The sequence below is a fragment of the Pogoniulus pusillus genome, chromosome 1 (assembly GCF_015220805.1).
Source record: "Pogoniulus pusillus isolate bPogPus1 chromosome 1, bPogPus1.pri, whole genome shotgun sequence".
In the NCBI taxonomy this organism is placed as follows: Eukaryota; Metazoa; Chordata; class Aves; order Piciformes; family Lybiidae; genus Pogoniulus; species Pogoniulus pusillus.
The window spans coordinates 22,819,541-22,838,775 of NC_087264.1; the positions used below are offsets into that span (position 1 = coordinate 22,819,541).

Below are 19,235 nucleotides of genomic sequence, written 5' to 3' on the forward strand. Positions count from 1 at the left end.
GTGAGGGAGCTGGAGATGATTAGTTTGAGGAAGAGGAGGCTGAGGGGAGACAGGATTGCTGTCTACAGCTAACTGAAGGGACATTGTGGAGAGGCTGCTGCTGGTCTCTTCTCACAGGTAATTGGAGACAGAACAAGGGGGAATGGCGTCAAGCTAGCTAGAATGTTTCGGTGAGGACAACTAGATTACAGGCTGTGAAAGGGAACACAAGGGTGATGACTACTTCACTCATAGGCCTGCTGAGAAGTATAAGAAAAAGAATCCAAACGTAGATAAGGCACTTCTGCTAGGGGCATTGCCTGAGCTGCACTTCTCTGTAGCCTCTCTGCTGTCTCTCTGATAAATCCACTTTGCTTCCTAACCCCCTGGCTGAACCTCAATTCTTCCTTGGGACTGGGGTAAGGTTGAGAGGGGTGGGAGAACATGGAAGGGCGGTTGGGAGCCCCTCCTGGGGACTCAGGTTTCTGGGAGGACTGTTGTGTTTCTGTATGACCTTTTACCTTGTATATTTCTGTATATAACAGTATATAACTGTATTTACAGTATATAACTGTAAATATCTGCTTGTATATTGTGATGAGCTGTAAATACAAGCTTCGTTCAAATTTCCAGAGGCGGCTGAGTCTAGCCTGGGTGATTTCCAAAGTGTGGAAGGGGCAGGTAACACCCAAACCATCAGGGGAGGTTTAGATTGGACATTAGGAAAAAGTTTTCACAAAGAGAGTAGTCAGGCACTGGAATGAGCTGCTCAGGGAGGTGAGGGAGTCGCCCAGACTGGATGTGTTTAAGGGTGGTTTGGGTGTGGTGCTTAGGGCTATGGCTGAAGGTGATCTTGTAGAACAGGGTTCTAAGTTGGACATGGTGAATCTGAGGGGCTTTGCCAACCTGCATGCTGCTGTGATTCTGTCAACCACTCTTCTGAACAATTGCTGCAACCATTACAGTACCCAAATGGCTTCCTGCTCCTTTCCACTTGTTGTGAGAAAACATCAAAAGCCTCAGTCCTTACCAGCAGCTGCTGCATCTCCAATAGCTTGCAGTGTCGAACGGCCACTGCCAGACTTCCTGATGCCTCCGGTGCTATCTGATGCTTGACTCTCAATATTGTGCTCCACTCTGGCCATCTCTCGGACTGCCTCTTGGTAGCGCTCCATGAAAACCAGTTCACCGTAGCAAGGGGAAGTAGCCAGATTAAACATCAAAGCCACCTTGCAAAAATAAAGACAGATGTCATTAAAATGCACATCAAAAGGAGATGTCAATGGCCAAAGAGCTTTGGGCATTTTAGAGGAGACAAGGGAATATAATAGAATCATAAAATCATAGAATCAACTACTTTGGAAGAGACCTCCAAGCTCATCCAGTCCAACCTAGCAGCCAGCCCTAGCCAAGCAACCAGACCATGGCACTAAGTGCCCCAGCCAGGCTTGGCTTCAACACCTCCAGGCACGGCGACTCCACCACCTCCCTGGGCAGCCCATTCCAATGCCAATCACTCTCTCTGACAACAACTTCCTCCTAACATCCAGCCTAGACCTCCCCTGGCACAACTTGAGACTGTGTCCCCTTGTTCTGTTCTTGGTTGCTTGGGAGAAGAAACCAACCCTACCTGGCTACAGCCTCCCTTCAGGTAGTTATAGACAGCAATGAGGTCTGCCCTGAGCCTCCTCTTCTGCAGGCTGCACACCCCCAGCTCCCTCAGCCTCTCCTCACAGGGCTGTGCTCCAGGTCCCTCACCATCTTTGTTGCCCTTCTCTGGACACCTTCCAGTACCTCAACATCTCTCTTGGATGGAGGAGCCCAGAACTGGACACAGTACTGAAGGTGTGGCCTGACCAGTGCTGAGTACAGGGGCGGAATAACTTCCCTTGTCCTGCTGGCCACACTCTTCCTGAGCCAGCCCAGGATGCCATTGGCTCTGCTGCCCACCTGGGCACACTGCTGCCTCATCTTCAGCTCCTCCCTACCAGTACCCCCAGCACCCTCTCTGCCTGGCTGCTCTCAGCCACTCTGTCCCCAGCCTGTAGTGCTGCTTGGGGTTGTTGTAGCCAAAGTGTAGAATCCTGCACTTGGCCTTTTTAAATCTCATCTCATTGGCCTCTGCCAAGTATTTTTAACTGAAAAAAATCCCCACAGACACAGCAGGCTGAATTGTTTGGCTATTTTCTAGAAGATTTACATTCCTAAAGAACACCTTCTTCAGATGTGTTTATAGTGCTCAGCTATTGTTTGCTGCAAGGCTAAAGCTGAGTTCATTTCTGTAAGCCATGCTTTTCAGAATGACTATTCATGATTTCAATACACCACGTAACATGTGAAATATACCAGGTTGGGCCTCCAGAGTGAACTACTTTAAACAAATTCTTACTCAGCAAGGAATACCCTCCAGAAATTTAACCACAGAGAACATAAGCACACCTGTAAAAGTTCCTATTACCAAACCAGTAACAGAACACGAACCAAGCCTGGAGACTTCATACTGAAATTCAAAGTAATAAAGTCAACCAAAATAGCTCTCTTAGCTCTGTAAGCAGGGAAGAGATGAAGTGACATGCATGACATCAAACAGAACAAATAAGTTGAGCAATAACCTGCTGCTAGTGGAATGCTTAAATGGCATGAACTGCTCTGATATCAGTATTTCAAACCTAGCTTTTTGCAGAGGATCCAATCACTGATGCACCTCAAGATGCTTTTTCAGAGCATCAGCCCCAAAGCCACATCGAGGAAGGCAAGCACAGCTGGAAAGGAGCAAAGAACTATAGCTGCAGACTGTCCACTTCAAGGCTATTTGGCTGCCTTCAGCACCATGAACTTAGTCTCAAAACACACCTCTTCCAAATAAATGTAATCAGCACTATGTCTCACTTTGGGTAGGGAACACATTCCACGTTCCTGATGAGCTTAGAATCATAGAATCAGGCAGGGTTGGAAGGGACTGCAAGGATCGTCCAGTTCCAACTCCCTTATCACGGGCAGGGACACCTTACACCAGATCAGGCTGTCTACAGCCTCATCCAGCCTGGCCTTAAACACCTCCAGAGATGAGGCTTCCACCACCTCCCTGGGCAACCCCTGCCAGGGTCTCAGCACCCTCATGCTGAAGAACTTCTTCCTAACACCCAGCCTGAATCTACCCATTTCTAGCTTTGTTCCATTCCCCACAGTCCTAGCACTACCTGGCATCCTAAAAATTCCCTCCCCAGCTTTCTTGTGCTTAAAAGTGGCAGTTCTGCTTCACTAACTAGAACTAAGCAGTTTAGATTCCATGCCTCCTCACAAGCTTTGCAGTCTTCATTCAGGTGAAACACTACATTTGGCCAGCTCTTGACAAATACTTTCAGCTTGGAGTCACCTCTGCTCCCTTCACTTGCCTCTGCTTCTGCAGTGTCCTTTTCACCTGGAATACACATGCTTCAGCCTTATGCTTGCTAATGCAGAAGCAGCAGGAATTTCATCAGCTATCACAACCACAAACAACACTGAATTGGGTTTTTATCTGCACAGAATACATGCGACTCATTTACCTGATGGGCCTCTACAAAGTTTCCTCTCAAAACACACGAAACTAACAGTGATTCTGGTGGGGAAAGCATCAAAGGAATGAGGGAGTTTTGCTGATGTGATCTCAGCCTGCTTTCCAAATCACTCAAGCCAGACCCATTACCGGTGCTTCCCTCTGCAAGACAACAGAATTAATCAGTATGCTATTATGGAAAGGAACATTTCAGCAGGTAACAGCCAACTATCAGGTAACAGCACTTCACATATTTAACACAAAAAATAGGAGCAGAGCCAGAAGGAAGTTTTAGGGTACAGAGCTCAATGTTAACACCTTGTTAAAAATTCCTGTAACACTTCACTATCTGGTCAAAACTCTGCTTTCAGTTTGGATCTCATCCAAGTGTAACACTGTTTAGCAGCCACAAGGTGGATGCAAAGTTAGGTCACTGGTTCAATATAGATAAAGAGAAAAGTCTTAAGTATTGGACCTATAAATTTAAAATGTTTTAGGTTAACTCACTCCCAGTCTACCATTTTTTTGATGGTCTGCACATCACTACATTGCTTACTGCTTCCTGCAAGCCAAAAATATAAAGAGGGAAAAAAGATCTAATTTTCTTATTCCAGAAGAAGAAATATATACTGTTGTAATTAGCAAAAAGTCAGCCAAAACTGGGAGCTCTGAGAAGTAAAAAACTGTAACTGTCTTGCATAAAGCAGTAACTCACATTAACTAGGCAAGCAAATACTTCAGCATGCACGTTGACAAGACACTTTTATGGCTTAATACCTGAGGTACTGGTGCTTAACTCACTACTTGTACTTTCTAGTGATGGACTGGAAGTTCCCTCTTTCTCATCTAAAATGGAAACAAATCAAAACCAGCACATTAAATGCACTTTTTTTCTAGACAAAGTAATTAAAAACGTTCTGCAAATAACAGATCAGGCAACTGCAACAGATCTTCAAGATGACCTGACAAGTAATCCATGGCAGGTGTCTGATAAACACAAAGACTGCTGTGACAAAATGCTAGGGAATGGACTGTCAAGGTGGCCAGGCTGAGGAAGAGACTATATTGGGTCATGTCCAACACCAACGTGGCTAAACAGTAAAGAGGTGAGTACTTCAACTTTCTCCTAAGGCTGTCAAGTCACAAATTCCTGCAAATTCACATCCTAGATACTGTTGTGATAGGAATCAAAAGATGCCAATCATTGGATAGTGCAGAGAAAGGGAAGAACTGATACTGTAGTTGCAAAGTTCTCCCCTGCTCCAAACCTGACTATGTACAACGGAAGTTAGTTTCTTACTTGAATTATCTTTCAGTCATGCAGGTAAGCTTTAGACAAGCTTTATGGCCAGGCTGGATGAGGCTCTGGCCAGCCTGATCTAGGGTAGGGTGTCCCTGCCCATGGCAGGGGGGTTGGAACTAGATGATCCTTGTGGTCCCTTCCAACCCTGACTGATTCTATGAAATATCTGAGGGCTGGTCAGGAGGGGAAGAGACAGGCTCTGCTCACTGCTCTCTGGGGTAGGACAAGGAACAATGGGTGTAAGTTGCAGCACAAGAGGTTTCACCTCAACACAAGGGAGAACTTCTTTACTGTAAGGTTGCCAGAGCAATGAAGCAGGCTCCCCAGAGAGGTTGTGGAGTCTCCTTCCCTAGATACTTTGAAGGCCTATCTGGATGTGTTCCTCTGTGATCTGTGCTAAAATGTGTGGTCCTGCTCTGGCAAAAGGGTTGGACTCAGTGATCTCCTTGGGTCCCTTCCAAACCCTAATATCCTGTGATCTTGTGAAAAACAACCTCAATCCAAGCAGAACTGGACTAAGACACTTTGAACAGTTAGAAATCTAAAAGGGAATTAATCTAGTTTGAATCATAGAATCAACCAGGTTGGAAGAGACCTCCAAGATCATCCAGTCCAACCTATCACCCAGCCCTATCCAGTCAACTAGACCATGGCACTAAATGATGCACATTTCAGAAAGGTCTTCTCCAGGTGACTTTTTTAACCCACCTGTCTTGTACCTTTGAGATTTACTTCGTTTCTTAAAGCTGGAGGACCTGATTGAAGAGCAGTATCTCCTGGAAGCTGCAAGCTGATGTTCTGTGAAATATTTAAGCCAAAACATTACCAAACAGCCAGCCAGGCCAAAACCAGTTACTTGTCTACCTTAAAGACGCTACCAGGACTTCTACATAGGTAGAGATAGGATGGCAAATCTCAAAGGAAACACTGCTGATCTCAGATAAAAGTGCTCCTGCAGTGAAGTTTAAACTAGCACCCTGAAGTAATTTTGATGCAACTCAGCTAATGCTCTTTCTCACCTCCACATCCAACGCTTTTTGGAACATATTACACCTTGTACACACCTCTGATGAGTACTAAGGGTCTTTTCCAATCTAAATGTTTCTATGATTTTAACTATACGGAAAAATACATATAGCTTAAGCACATAAGCAGCTAAAAACGAGAGGGAGGGAGGGGAGAGGGAGGGAGGGGAGAGGGAGGGAGGGGAGAGGGAGGGAGGGGAGAGGGAGGGAGGGGAGCTCTCTCCTATTTCTGATTAGATCAGAGATGATTCCTATTCAAAAATGGTGCAAGAGCAGCTGATCTCCAACCAGGTCACACTCCTAGTATCTGCCCAAGTGTAGTTCCTCAGTCTGATGCAACGGAACTCAGCCTTGAGCAGCACCAATACGTTGGCAAGTGCCAAAGATGAAGCCTACCTGCATTTCTGTTACTCATCACCACCTTGTATCGCCAGTGAGCTTCAGAAAGGTGTTTGGAGAACTGTAACACACGACTTCCAAAGGCATCTCTGCTTGCAGGAAGATTCAAGCACTCGACAAGCTCCAGCTCTTCACGAAGCACGTTACTGGAGTCCCACGGAAGAGCACTCTGAATTTCTTCCAGATGACTGAGAAGCAATGTGAGGAAGGCATCCATGGACACATCATCCACTAAAAACCCAGAAATGCCACTGGTGAAATGTCTCAGATCCAGGTAGCTCAGCCTAGAGGTTTCACAGGTTCTGCCACCTAGTGCTGAGTCGTGAGGACCTTGAGTATCTGCGTGAACTGTCTGGGCAGGCAGCGGATGCCTCTCTAATTTCTTTTCAGCCTCTATTAGGCGCTGTGGACTCTCTGAGGTGGAAGACCGACGACTAGAACTGCCTTCTACACTCACAGTAGTGCTCTTTCTGTCAAGATCATCATCCTCTGCATAGTCCTCAGGCAGAAGAGTCTCAGTATGGAGGTCACTGTAGGAAACAAAAAGTAAGGAGAAGATGTTCTCCAAAACCTCCAGGCGCAGAGGAACAGGAACACTCCTTAGGAACTGCTGACACTTCGCAAGGTACTGAGGAAACACTGAAGAGCAACCTGCATAATTAAAACCAAAAGTAAGAACATTTACAACATTTTCTACTGAAGAGCAATCTGTACAACTAAAAACAAAAGTAAAGAAGATATACAACATCTTCTAGGAGCTCCTTCTTACAGCCTCTTCCCTTCAAGAAAATCCTAGAATAGGGCACTGTCCCAGTGGCTCAGAGCCAGGCACTCCTCCACAAACCAAGTCAATATATGTTCAGTATTTTTAATTTAGAAAGGTAGTCTGCCTCCTCCCTCTCACTAATGCCAACTATCACCTTATGCAATCATGTTCAAACACAGACTACACCCATTTCAGCCACTAAATCAGGTATAGCTCTGGGAAATCACAAGCAGTTAGGAAAGCATCCCTGCCACTGCCACCCTATACATAATATCATCTTTTAGAACTAGACTTTTAATACCTTACAAGCTTTGAACGTGGCAGGTAGCTGATTCATATCTAGTATTACTACAGGGAACATCATCTCAAAGTAATACCATCAGAATTCCTTGCAAAGCATTCAGAGATAACTGACTAAAACCACCATAATGTACACAGGGTGCCATCTTATCCCAACACAAAGTGATCATAGAGTCATAGAATGGTTTAGGTTGGAAGAGACCTCAAAGTTTATCCAGTTGCAATCCCTTGCCATAGGCAGGGGCACCTCTGACTAGAACAGGTTGCTCAAGGCTTCATCCAACCTGGCCTTGAACACCTCCAGGGAGGGAGCAGCTACAACCACCCTGGGCAACCTAAGCCAGTGTTTCATCACCCTCAATGGAAAGAGCTTCTTCCTAACATCCAATTTAAATCTCCCCTGTGCCAGTTTAAACCCTTGTCCTGTCATTACAAGACCTCCCTGGCCATCCGGTAGGCCCCCTTAAGATACTGGAAGGCCATGCCAAGGTCTCCTCAAAGTCTTCTCTTCTCCAGGCTGCAGAGCCACCACTCTCTCAGCCTGTCCTCATAGCAGAGCTGCTGCAGCCCTCTCAGCATCTTGGTCACCTCCTCTGGACTGGCTCCAACAGTTCCATGTCCTTCTTGTGCTGGGGAATCCAGAACTGCACACAGGACTGCAGGTGGGGTGTGAGGAGAGCAGAGCCAAGGGGCAGAATCCCCTCCCTTGCCCTGCTGCCCACACTGCTCTTGCTGCAGCTCAGCACAGGGTTGCTGTCTGGGCTGCACTCACACTGCAAGCTCATGTTGAGCTTTTCACCAACCCAGACCTCTAGGTCCTTTTCCTCAGGGCTGCTCTCAGCCATTCCTCACCCAGCCTGGAGTTGCGCTTGACAGTGTACTGACCCAGGTGCAGGACCTTACCAAGCTACTGAACCTGTGAAAGGAAGCCAATCACCTGCTGGTTCTCCAAAAGCTGTGTCTTCAGGGACATCTCCAAGAAGGCTACGTACACAATCTTTGCACTTGGAATGCTTATGTGAGTTGACACAGAGAGCATAGATTGCATACTTCATGGCACAAAATGCTCGGAAGAGGGCCAGATTGCGCTGCTGACTCAGGGGGCTAGGGAGCACCGCAGCTGTGAAAGGAAATAAAGAGTGGTGAGGAGGTGAGAGACAGACAAAAAACAAGTTATATGCTCCTGCAGATATCGGGCCTAGAACTGCCCCAGCAAAACTAGACACTGTGTCCCCTTATTCTCTTGCTGGTTGCCTGGCAGAAGAGCCCAACCCCACCTGGATACAGCCTCCCTTCAGGGAGTTGTAAACAGCAATGAGGGCACTCCTGAGCCTCCTCTTATGAAGGCTGCACACTCCCAGCTCCCTCAGCCTCTCCTCATAGGATTTGTGTTCCAGGCCTTTCTCCAGCTTTGTCACCCTTCTCTGGACACCTTCCAGCACCTCAACATTTCTCTTGAATTGAGGAGCCCAGAACTGGCCACAGCACTCAAGGTGTGGCCTGACCAGTGCTGAGCACAGGGGCAGAAGAACCTCCTTATCCTGCTGGCCACACTCTTCCTGATACAGGTCAAGGTGCCATTTGTTCTCCTGCCCACTTGGGCACACTGCTGCCTCATCTTCAGCTCCTCTCTACCTGCACCCCCAGGTCCCTCTTTGCCTGGCTGCTCTCAGCCACTCTGACCCCAGCCTGTAGTGCAGCTTGGGGTTGTTGTGGCCAAAGTGCAGAACCCTGCACTTGGCCTTGTTCAATATCATCCCATTGGCCTCTGCCCACCCATCCAGCCTGTCTAGGTCCCTCTGCAGGGCTCTCCTACCTTCCAACAGCTCCACACCTGCTCCTAGCTTGGTGTCATCTGCAAACTTACTGATGCTGGACTCAATCCCCTTGTCCAGATCATCAGTAAAGATATTGAACAGGACTGTGCCCAGCCCTAATCCCTGGGGCACACCACCAGTGACAGGTGCCAATTGGATGTGGCACCATTCACCACCACTCTCTGGGCCCAGCCTTCCAGCCAGTTATTGACCCATATCAGGGTGAATCTGTCCAAGCCATGAGCTGCCAGCTGTGATAGAAGCTTGTTGTGGCAGACGGTGCCAAAGGCTTTGCTGCAGTCCAGGCAGACTACATCATCACAACTTCTTCTTCAGAGACAATTTACTCCCTCAGAGGATTCTAAAATAATTTCCATATGCTCTCTAGTTGTCTTCTGCAAAAGAGCTCATGAACTGTGTCTTCCTTGTCTATAGAAGTGAGTCAGGAGAACAGACTCTTCCTAACAGAAATACTGAGCGCCACATACTTGACAGATTCAGGTTTTCTCACAACCCCAGACATTTACCCTGTGTTTGCTGGTCTTTAGCAGGACCTTTCTGAAGAAGCTCAATAACATCATCTTCATCCAGTGCCAGAAGATTAGTGAGATGATGAAGAGAGTACAGTGCAGTGTGGCAATCTACCCTGTGCAAGTGTTGCAAAAGAACCTTCCTTGGGACAGTAAGACTACAAAAGAGAACACAGAGGCAGGAGAGATTTAAGTCTCAGATGTTTGCAGACACCTCTCTCACTCTTAATTCTGATTCAAGCAAACTACTGCAGTTAAAAAGAAAATCAAACAACATAACAAATGCCCAGGAAGCAATTTTGACAGCTTGTGCTACACAGTCACTATGAGATCACTAGCCAGGATTCACAGAAGAAAAGACAATTTCTATTTGTATACATAAGTTGACCAATAAGCAGACTTGGCAAGACAGTTTGGAAAAAGTCCTTCTGATCATTTTACCTGTTTTGCTGTATGCACCATTGAAGAACTTCCACCTGAGCCCACAGCCCGTCACAGAAATCTTTCAGTATTGAATCACTGCACAGATCCTAAATGGAAAGACAAAAATATCAGGAGCAGTGTGGCCAGCAGGACAAGGGAGGTTATTCTGTCCTTGTGCTCACACTGGTCAGGCTGCACCTTGAGTACTGTGTCCAGTTCTGGGCTCCTCCATCCAAGAGAGATGTTGAGGTGCTGGAAGGTGTCCAGAAAATGGTGACAAAGCTGGTGAGGGGCCTGGAGCACAGCCCTGGAGGAGAGGCTGAGGGAGCTGGGGGTGTGCAGCCTGCAGAAGAGGAGGCTCAGGGCAGACCTCATTACTGCCTATAACTACCTGAAGGGAGGCTATAGCCAGGTGGGGTTGGGCTCTTCTGCCATGCAACCAGCAACAGAACAACATGACACAGTGTCATATTGTGCCAGGGGAGGTCTAGGCTGGATGTTAGGAGGAAAGTGTTGGCAGAGAGAGTGATTGGCATTGGAATGGGCTGCCCAGGGAGGTGGTGGAGTCACTGTGCCTGGAGGTGTTGAAGCAAAGCCTGGATGGGGCACTTAGTGCTATGGTCTGGTTGACTGGCTAGGGCTGGGTGCTAGGTTGGACTGGATGAGCTTGGAGGTCTCTTCCAACCTGGTTGATTCTATGATACTATGAAGTCCCTTACAACAAATCCTTCATTTCAACAGCATAACCAAGCCTGTGGAGCATTCATAAGACTTCTTTCTTTTTTTCAAGTTTTTACAAAGCCAGCAAGGAAGGGGAAGGTGCTGAGGAAGCATCAGAACCAGTCAGCCTCTAGTTGACACACCTACAGACCATGGAAAGGTGGCTAAATCCCTTTTCAAGGTTAGCTTTTCAAATGCAGATTAAAGCTTCTTAGTAAGTCTGAGACATTCACCTCTGAATATAACCATGTACTGGAAGAGACAACATTCTGGGCAGCAGGCAGCTACTCAGCTCTTGCACATGCTCTTCTTACTATAGATGCCTGCTAAAAATCAGATCTAAGACTTCTGCTTTGCAGAGGTATAGTGGTTCTGGGCATCATCTGCTCCCTCACACATAGAATTCATCCAGACTAGACTCAAACAGCTGAAAGTTAAAGACTGAAACTTTCTATTTTACAGCTCAGCACAATTTACAAGCAGGCATTTACAATATATTACAAATATTTACAGCTATATACAGTAATAGACAAGTTTAAAGTAATACAGAAACACAATACCCCTCCCAGCAGTCAGAGTGCCCAGGAGGGGCTCCCAACCACTCTTCCACCTTCTTTCCACTCCCCTTCCCACCCTCTCACTTATCTCAGGATCTCTCTCTTAAATGCAAAGTGAGTTGGAAGAGTTGGGCAAAGGGTGTGAAGAAAGAAATGATTAGCTGGGTTATGTGCAGGGTCAGGCAGAGTTAATACAATGAGAGCCAGGCAGAGGCTGTCTTATCTATGTTTGTGTTCTGGTTTTTATATGTCTAGGCAAACCTATGAGTTGAAATAGACAACACATTGCTTTCTTTTTACAACCAACAATCTATTTTCTCTTGTTAAAATATTGCAATTAGCTCAAATCAGCACAAAAGGCTACAGAATTGACCTGTGGTCTGCTATCAATAGATGGTAATTCCTTAAAGGCAATACAGGCTAGATCTGCTCCAATGATCCAGCAGTGCAAGGGTGCCTGCCTCCCTGTCTCTGCCATTCAAGCCATTTGCATGCAAGCAGACACCACCTCATAACTACACCCTCAGGGTTAGAAAGTTCTCTCCTTCAAAGATATAGATTGTCCTCAAACAAGACAGATCTTTAACTTGCAGCTCTCATATTTCTACAATCTCATTTTCAGAATGGCTACAGGAAATTTCTAAGCTACCCTGTGGCTGTACTCAGGTTAGCCACGACTAGAATTAGTCACTATCCAGGGATGACTCACTGGACAAAATGACACCAAACAAACGTCCCCCAGCAATTCTCAAAACTCAGCCATTGCTGTCTATCTTTATCTGAACAGCAAAGGCTGAAGAGCTCACACAAAATAAACTTTCAGAATATCCTGGGCAACCATGCTCTCTTCACAGCTGAGTAAGGAGGAAAGGCAAGAGTCTAACCATGTTACCTACACACAACTGTAAAATCTTAGCTTTGTTTTTTAATTCAGGTTTGAGGAGGACTAAAATTGTCACTGGATACTCACTGCTTTTTTTTTTCTTTTTGGAAAAAAAAAGATTGGATTCTCTGGACTCAGGCTGGGATATTGCTGCCACTTGCTTTCTGCTGACTTACCTGAGTTTTGTGAAGAGTCCATAGCAATGTTTTTGCTGATTCCAAGCTTTGACAGTGAGTCCATCCCAGCAACACTAACAGGCGGCTAAGGGGGGTGAATTCTCCCCTCAATAAGCTGCTCAGGCCTGAGTAGTCTTCCCTTTTCAGTAAAGTTAATGCAGTCACCTGGAAAACAAAAGGCAGAGGTATTTATCTTTCCAAAATGCAGAGTGCAGGTTATGGAAGAAAGTAGACATCTCAATATTAGTTTCATGAAAATAGTTAAGTTCTGCATCTGGAACTTCCTCAAACATACATTTTTCAAGCCATCAGTTGACTCTACAGTAAAACTGAAGTGACTGGGCAGTGACTGACTGGAGAGCAGCCCTGAAGAGAGAGACTTGGGGGTGCTTGTGGATGAGAAGGTCAACAAGAGCCAGCAGTGTGCACTTGCAATCCAGAGGGCCAACCCAGTGTGCACTTGAAGCCCAGAGGGCCAACCAGATCCTGGGCTGCATCAGGAGAAGTGTGGCCAGCAGGGCCAGGGAGGTGATTCTCTCCCTCTAATCTGCTCTGCTCAGACCCCACCTGGAATACTGCATCCAGTTCTGGAGCCCCCATGACAAGAGGGATGTGGAGAGGCTGGAGCATGTCCAGAGAAGGGCCAGGAGGATGCTCAGAGGGCTGGAGCTGCTCTGCTGTGAGCACAGACTGAAAGAGTTGGGGCTGTGCAGTCTGCACAAGAGGAGGCTCCCAGGTGACCTTCTTGTGGCCTTCCAGGATCTGAAGGGGGCCTACAAAAAAGCCGTGGAGGGTCTTTTTAGCCTCTCAGGGAGCGCCAGGACTGGGGGGAATGGCGCAAAGCTGGAGGTGGGGAGAGTCAGAGTGGAAGAAGTTGTTGAGCATGAGAGTGGTTGAGAGTCTGGAATGGGTTGCCCAGGGAGGTGGTTGAGGCCCTGTCCCTGAAGGTGTTTAAGGGCAGGCTGGATGAGGCTGTGGGCAGCCTGCTCTATGGTAGGGTGTCCCTGCCCATGGCAGGGGGGTTGGAACTAGATGATCCTTGTGGCCCCCTCCAACCCTGACTGATTCTATGATTCTAAAACTGTTGTTATGGAGGAAAACTACCATCATTTCAAATGCTTACTGCAGAGCCATCTCACACTCCTTCACTACACTCTTTACATGCTTTCTGCCATGGGCATTACATAAGAAACTTTAATGAGCACATTACATAGATATGGAAGTATCTTCAGCCTTACACTTTACCAGTGACCACCTACCTGTTATCCTACTTCTTCCATCTATGTGAAAACATTCAAACTGCTTAACTTCTACCAGAATATTTTTCACCATGTCTTCCAAGTTCTTTAAAACCTAAATTCCACTGTGCAAATCAGCCTCACTGTGCCAAGTCTATTAGCATCAGAAAAGTAAAGCAACAAATTCAAGGCCCTGTGTAAATTGTGTAGCGTAGCTGACGAAATGACATACAGAACACAGGATTTCTTACATCCTGAAGACCTGATCTTCAGTCTGCATGCAGGTGAGATTTTCCAAAACTCTCACTGCCTGTACTGAGCTCTTCATAAAGCTGGAAGTAGAGGAGTTACCACCAGCTACCTCCTTGTTCCTGGAAGCCATTACTCTAGGAAAATCTAGAATATAAAATACTTCTGGGCACTGTGAGCAATATGGGGACTGATGTTAGCCACCACTGGATTTCCCTCTTAATGATTTTATGGCATTACCAGAATCTGTTCCAGAAAGTGCTTGCTGCTGCTCAAGCAGTAGAAATAGGCTGTCTTCCAAGAAGGAATGTCTTTGGGATCCGAGAACAAACTCATCACTGCTCGTTCGGTATCCAGCTGCTCAGATGAACCTAAAGAACATCACACCCAGATTACTTTGTAGCACAGAGTAACCAGTAGCTTTGCAACAAGCATAACTGATGTTAATTTAAACTAGGAGACATTTCTTCCAGTATTAACCAGGTTACATATTAAGAGCCAAGGTGCTCAGAGACACTTACTGAAGAACAAGAAATCCAAGCAGGGAAATCTGACATAAAAGAACACAAACCAGGAAACTGTCTAGACAGATGTTAACACAGCAAGACCTGTTCATCACAGAGGTTGACAAGGTCAGGTCACAGTGTCTGTCTTTCTTTAGTCACATGCATCTTATTTGTATGTTGCATGAATTCTCGCTTGTGCTCCGAGACCCTATGCTGTTTCGCAGGGCTTTAGCGAAGACTTGTTCAGTACAGGAGCTTCTTGGATCTGTGCAAAGAACTGAACTACTCCCAGAGAAAGCAACAGTATCTGGATCTCCATTTCTCCTCATCAGTCCCTGTAAGGGAGGAGAGGGGATATAACTCCCACCAACTTACACCTCAGTGTATGAGGCAGACATTCTAGCTCTTCCCTCCTTGCATGCTCACCTGCCACAAGCAAGGGCATCACTTGCCATTCAGCTTCAACAAAATCCTCAATTAAATATACCTCTCACAGGGAGCTGGACAAGAAGCTGTGGCCAGTACAGAACCAATAATTGCCTCTGGCAAGTGTGAAGGTAATCACACTGCATCTTCTTTGGGCGAGTGGCAGGAGGCTGGAGCCAGGCTCTTCTCAGTGATGCCCAATGACAGCACAAGGGGCAAAGTATGGAAGCTGAGGCATAGGAAGCTTCGTTTAAACATGAGGAGCATTTTTTTCCCTGTGAGGGTGACAGAGCCCTGGAAGAGGCTGCCCAGGGGGGTTGTGCAGTCTCCTCTCTGGAGATATTCCAAACTTGCCTGGATGCATTCCTGTGCGATCTGGTCTAGAAGATCCTGCTCTGGCAGGGGGGTTGGACTCGATGAACTTTAGAGGTCCCTTCCAGCCCCTGACATTCTGTGACTCTGTGATTCTTTCTAGATGGACTACTGCCCTGTTCCACATCTACTTCTAGAAGTTTTCTTTTCCAATATTAAGAGAGTTCAATGTTTTGGGATTACCAAGGTAGGTGAACTGTTACTGGCCTGAAGTGGAACAGACATTCAACACAGATGATCCTGAACTGGAGCTGAACAATTTAAAACCTTCTGTACACACGGAGAACACATTATCTAGTTACAAGCAAGACCTTCAGCAGAAGAAATGCTGAGCAGATAAAAATCTCTCACAAAAGCGCTCACAGAAGAGTGCAGTGCAGACACATAGGGAGAACCTTGGGATTCCTATGCCAGTTCCTTGATCTTAGTTATTTTGGTCTCATCTTTCACAAGACTCCAGGGCTTGTTAAGGCAGCTAAGCAAAAACACTCTCAGACTTCCTGACAACTTGCCTGTTTAATGCCTCAGTGACTTTACTTTGTTAAACAAGAAATGAAAACAAAGCCAAAAGTGAAACAAACCTTTTCGCATGGATGTTGACACTAGAATTTTTTCTCTTGTTCTTTCTATGAGCACACTGCTATACAGGCTTAGCAGGCCATGATTCTGCTTCCTCAGCATACAGTTTAGTAGCTTCTCCTCCTGCAGTGGGCTTCCCTTGGTCCAGCATACATCCAAGAGCTCCCTGAATATGTGCCGTGCTTCATCTGCCTGGTGCTCCACGTCAAAAGTCACTATGCTAAGAGCAGCATAAATTGCATCTACTAATTCACTTTGATCCAGTTCTGCTGAAATTTCAGAACTGCACTGAAGCCTCTGCAGAGATTTCAAGGAGTCAAGAAGAAACTCAACAAAGAGGTTTTGTAGAGAGGAATGTTGTGTGCCTTGTTCCTCCTGGAAGAACTCCAGCAGGGCTTTTGCCCTCTGGGGAGCCTGCAGCAAAAGCTTCCGGAGAGCTGAAATAACTTCTGAACTGAATCTGTGAGAACAGCCATCTCTTCTTCTCCTCTCTGGGATGTCCTTGTTCTGGGTGCACTCAAATGCTTCAAATAGTTCCTGGTAGGGAAATAATGAAGGAGAAGACATGCAGAGTGCATTAAAAACATGATTTGTGGTTTTTGAAACAGGAGAAATTTAAAAGGAAGAAGAAAAATCAATTTGGAAACATCATGCTGGCAGCTCGTGGCTTGGACAGATTCACTCTGATATGGGTCAAGAACTGGCTGGAGGGCTGGGCCCAGAGAGTGCTGGTGAATGGTGCCACATCCAATTGGCAGCTGGCACTGGCGGTGTGCCCCAGGGATCAGTGCTGGGCACAGTCCTGTTCAATATCTTTATTGATGATCTGGACAAGGGGATTGAGTCCAGTGTCAGTAAGTTTGCAGATGACACCAAGCTAGGAGCAGCTGTGGAGCTGTTGCAGGGTAAGAGAGCCCTGTAGAGTGACCTGGACAAGCTGGACGGGTGGGCAGAGGCCAATGGGATGAGGTTTATCAAGGCCAAGTGCAGGGTTCTGCACTTTGGCCACAACAACCCCAAGCAGCACTACAGGCTGGGGACAGAGTGGCTGAGAGCAGCCAGGAAGAAAGTGACCTGAGGGTGCTGGTAGACAGTAGCTGAAGATGAGGCAGCAGTGTGCCCAGGTGGGCAGGAGAGCCAGTGGCATCCTGGGCTGGATCAGGAAGAGTGTAGCTAGTAGGACGAAGGAGGTTCTTTTGCCCCTGTGCTCAGAACTGCTCAGGCCACACCTTGAGTGCTGTGTCCAATTCTGGGCTCCTCAATTCCAGAGAGATGTTGAGGTGCTGGAAGGGGTCCAGAGAAGGGCAATAAAGCTGGTGAGGGCCCTGTAACACAGTCCCTGTGAGGAGAGGCTGAGGGAGCTGGGGGTGTGCAGCCTGCAGAAGAGGAGGCTCAGGGCTGACCTCATTGCTGTCTACAACTACCTGAAAGGAAGCTGTAGCCAGGTGGGGTTGGTCTATTCTGCCAGGCAAGCAGCAACAGAATAAGGGGACACAGCCTCAAGTTGTGCTGGGGAAGGTCTAGGCTGGATGTTAGGAGGAAGTTGTTGTCAGAGAGTGATTGGGATTGGAATGGGCTGCCCAGGGAGGTGGTGGAGTTGCCATCCCTGGAGGTGTCCAAGCAAAGTCTGGATGAGGCACTTAGTGCCATGGTCTGATTGACTTGATAGAGGTGCTAGGTTGGACTGGATGAGCTTGGAAGTCTCTTCCAAACTGGTTAATTCTATGATTCTAATTCTATGACTCTAAGAAATCCATTAATAATCTTCCACCCTGCCTGACACTAGCAGAGTGGATATGTCTGAATATGTAACAAAATAGGCAGAATTCCATACTACACAACTACAGTATATAAGCCATATGCTCACAAGCAGGTTTAGCAGGTTCACAGGCAGCTCCTACGGGATGGCTGAAGCCCTGCCATACTCTGCCTCTTCACAGTATAATCAATGTGATTGCATCTTCGTAAGTCAGCACGAGCACAGTGATTAGTATTCTGCTATTGATTTGGGGGCTTTAAACCTGCTCTTCCACATTTGTACCATCTCTTCACCAACTGCAACATCACTAATTTTTCAAACTTGGTTCAAACTGGACAACATATTTAGAAGCATTGAATGGTTTAGGTTGCAAAGGACCTCAAAGCTCAGCCAGTTCCAATCCCCTGCCATAGGCAGGGACACCTCTCACTAGAACAGGTCGCTCAAGGCCTCATCCAACCCAGCCTTGAACACCCTCAGGGAGGGAGCATTCACAACCTGATGTCCACTTTCAGATGTTTACCATCAGACATACAGTCCTGACTGCAATTTGTTTCTTCTGCACATGTTATTCAAATTCATTACTTGGACAAATCCAGAGAACCACCCATCAGTGAACTGAAACTCAAGCTCCTACTCTGCTTGTTAAGAGATTCTAGATCCTCACGTTACACCAAAACATAACAAACTGTTCCATGCTTTAGAAGCTACCCCACAAACTTCTTTCTTAGGCAACAAGAATATTTCTTGCTAACAGAAGCAAATGTACAATTTCAGGAGTAGGAAGGGGAAAACCCAAGCAACCTCAGTTAGTTCTCCCAATAAAGGGTAAGAAGTTGAGGGACAACCGGCTGAAAAGCAATTAAACAGCACTTGTGGCATTTCTGGAACTACACTGTGCTGCCCTTATCTGGAGAGGATGACTTAGAGAATGTGAAGGGGCTGGGTGGTTGGTGTGTGCAAAGGCTAGAATATTAGCAGTAAGGGACAAGTCTACAACATCCTTTTATTTGCTTGCTGGATCAAATCATAACTACCTACTCAGATGCTTCTGACAGTAATGGCCAGAAGGATATAAGACTGCAGAATCTTCTCTCTCTGTGCAACACTGCAGAAAGTGATGAAAACTTTCATGACCTTGGAGTGACACAAAGACTTCACTAAATCACTAACAGAATTCAAGCAGATTTGTTTTAGAACCATAGAACCAGTCGAGGTTGGAAGGAACCACAAGGATCATCTAGTTCCAAACCCCCTGCCATGGACAGGGACACCCTACCCTAGAGCAGGCTGCACACAGCCTCAGCCAGCCTGGCCTCAAACACCTCCAGCCATGGGGCCTCAACCACCTCCTTGGGCAACCCATTCCAGCCTCTTACCACTCTCATGCTCAACAACTTCCTCCTCACTGCCAGCCTGAATCTCCCCACCTCCAGCTTTGCTCCATTCCCCCCAGTCCTCTCACTCCCTGACAGCCTCAAAAGTCTCTCCCCAGCCTTTTTGTAAGCCCCTTTCAGATCCTGGAAGGCCACAAGATGCTTACCTGGGAGCCTCCTCTTCTCCGGACTGAACAGCCCCAACTCTTTCAGTCTGTGCTCACAGCAGAGCTGCTGCAGCCCTCTGAGCATCCTCCTGGCCCTGCTCTGGACATGCTCCAGCACATCCACATCCTTCTTGTTAATGGTGGCTC

At 46.8% G+C, this 19,235-nt stretch overlaps 1 protein-coding gene across 3 annotated transcripts in view; it reads right to left on the minus strand.

The window, feature by feature from the left end:
• ZFYVE26 (zinc finger FYVE-type containing 26) overlaps nt 1-19,235 on the minus strand; it is a 74,687-nt gene that overhangs the window by 49,460 nt on the left and 5,992 nt on the right. For all 3 annotated transcript variants that reach the window (XM_064143956.1, XM_064143950.1, XM_064143945.1), the window contains 11 exons: nt 15,789-16,323; nt 14,144-14,274; nt 12,417-12,581; nt 10,099-10,187; nt 9,655-9,815; nt 8,248-8,430; nt 6,242-6,895; nt 5,529-5,618; nt 4,295-4,363; nt 3,528-3,679; nt 1,010-1,208 (listed from right to left, as the gene is read on the minus strand). In XM_064143956.1, coding sequence (XP_064000026.1) covers nt 1,010-1,208; nt 3,528-3,679; nt 4,295-4,363; nt 5,529-5,618; nt 6,242-6,895; nt 8,248-8,430; nt 9,655-9,815; nt 10,099-10,187; nt 12,417-12,581; nt 14,144-14,274; nt 15,789-16,323 — 2,428 coding nt within the window. The remainder of the gene's footprint in view (nt 1-1,009; nt 1,209-3,527; nt 3,680-4,294; nt 4,364-5,528; nt 5,619-6,241; nt 6,896-8,247; nt 8,431-9,654; nt 9,816-10,098; nt 10,188-12,416; nt 12,582-14,143; nt 14,275-15,788; nt 16,324-19,235) is intronic.